The sequence below is a fragment of the Vicia villosa genome, linkage group LG2 (genome assembly GCF_029867415.1).
Source record: "Vicia villosa cultivar HV-30 ecotype Madison, WI linkage group LG2, Vvil1.0, whole genome shotgun sequence".
Taxonomy (NCBI): Eukaryota; Viridiplantae; Streptophyta; class Magnoliopsida; order Fabales; family Fabaceae; genus Vicia; species Vicia villosa.
The window spans coordinates 115,722,433-115,724,587 of NC_081181.1; the positions used below are offsets into that span (position 1 = coordinate 115,722,433).

The 2,155-nt window shown below is 31.0% G+C and overlaps 1 protein-coding gene across 1 annotated transcript; it reads left to right on the forward strand.

The window, feature by feature from the left end:
- Positions 1–428: 428 nt before the first annotated feature.
- On the forward strand, positions 429–1,366 carry LOC131646655 (protein PAM68, chloroplastic). Its single transcript, XM_058916639.1, has 2 exons — positions 429–593; positions 743–1,366. Exons 1-2 carry the CDS (start codon positions 540–542, stop codon positions 1,292–1,294), a joined length of 606 nt encoding a protein of 201 aa, XP_058772622.1. The 5' UTR covers positions 429–539; the 3' UTR covers positions 1,295–1,366.
- The last annotated feature ends 789 nt before the right edge of the window (positions 1,367–2,155 follow it).

The following is a 2,155-nucleotide window of genomic DNA, read 5'->3' on the forward strand; positions in this document are numbered from 1 at the left end:
ATTTTTTTGTGATTTAAAAATAATAGACCAATTAAATTTTTATGTTGGATATGGTTATCCAAAATATGGATTTGGTTAAAACTATATTAATAATATATCCAAAATATGGATTTGGTTAAAACCATATTGATAATTAACCGATTTTTAATAACCGGTTATGGATATGGATATGGATAAATCCAATAACCGGTTTATTTGAACATCCCTAGTTGTCGCCACCCCCTAGCAACAACGTGTATATTTAGCAACAACAAAAAGACCATTTGCTTAAATATTTTGAAAAAATAGTTAATTTTGAATTGTTTTTAAAAAAAGTAGATATTAAAAAAAAAAATTCAACCGATCAAACCAAGACAAGTTTGTTTTTAATTTAATTTAACTACACTACGGCGTCGTTTCAATGATACAGCATATCCAAAAAGAAACAAATTTATGAAGTGTCACAAAAAGTGTGGGGGAAAAACCTTAGATTTCCCTCACAACCTTATCTTCTGTGAAACCCTCCAACATCTTCTCATTCCATCAACACCTTCATCATCATGACTGTTACAACAGCTCCCTCCTCACTTCTCAATCCACAGTTTCTCCACAAGGTTCCTTCTCTCTCTTTTCTCCATTCACTTTCTCAAAATCTTTTAATTTTTTTCCAATTATTTTACCTATTTTTAAGAAAAACATCATTAACATAGGACTCAACAATTATATAGTATCTTGTCTTATTTTCTGTCTATGATTCTTGCAGAATATCAGACACAATAACATTTGGATTTTCAGCAACAAGATTCAGTTTTCTGTTCATAGAACACAGTTTCACTTCTCTCACATTGTACCTATACATGCAACCTTAAAGAAGTCAAAGGGATTTGGACCTTCTCCAAAGAAAAAGAACAAGAAAATTAAGAATCTCAAGAAGATCAAACAAGAGGAAAATAGAGAAGAAAAGGAAGAAGAAGTAGAAGAAGAAGAGAGAGATGGAGGAGTGATTCCTGAAGTAGTGACCAACAGAATGATAGGTAGAATGGGATTATCTGTGGGGATTCCATTAGGTATTGGGCTATTGTTTTTTCCGTTTTTTTACTATCTTAAAGTTGGGTTGAAAATTGATGTACCAACTTGGGTTCCTTTCATTGTGTCTTTCTTCTTTTTTGGGACTGCTCTTTTGGGTGTGAGTTATGGGATTGTGTCTGCTAGTTGGGATCCTTTGAGGGAAGGGTCACTTTTGGGGTGGACTGAGGCTCAGAAGAATTGGCCTGTTTTTTGGCAATCACTTAGAGGTGATTCTAGAAAGGATTAGCCTTTTTTTCATTATTTGTTATTTATTATTACCAAAAGAATAGTAGATGTTGAATGTTGATTAATGGTAGAATTTTGATGAGTCATAAGCTTTTCATATTGTTCCCAAGTGATGGATGAGATCATGTTTTTCAGTTTGAAACTTGTAAATGTTAAGTCTAACACTACCCATGGTTTCATAACTGCATCTATTTCAGCAACTATAGGTAGGAATTGACCTAGAATTTTTAAATGTGCATCAAATCATCTATGGCTAAGCGTTTCTTGAGGTTGATCCATACATCAACAACATTGTTTCGAATAAGATCGTCTCTCACATTTTAGGTTTTGCCATTCATTCTGCCTATAATCTAACGGTCAAGATCCATTCAGTTCAAGAACAGAATTAATGATATCTGTGGATGAACTAACATGTTACACTGGTTTCATGCACGAAAGTTAGGATCGAAAGTATCTTTTGGCAAAATGGTTAGATACTACCAAGACTATGTCATTCTATATCTAAAAGATTGAACACACTTAACTATTTACAATATTTTTGGTAAAATAAATCTTTAGGTTAGAAAATATTGCTTTATCCCAAAACAGGGAAGATTTTAGAGTTTAAAGAACATATTCACAAAAATATTTATATTTTTACCTTACTCCAAAAATACTATCGAAATTCCAATACATAATCTAAGACATGTCTTTTTTTATTAGCCACACTTTTTTTTAATATGATCTTATGATATTATGAAAATCAGTAAGAGAAAATACTCAACTCATTAACCATCTCTTTTAAGATCTATTTATTTTATATTTTCTTAAATTATTTTTATTAAAATCTATTTATAAATTAATTATTAAAATATTGTTTGGG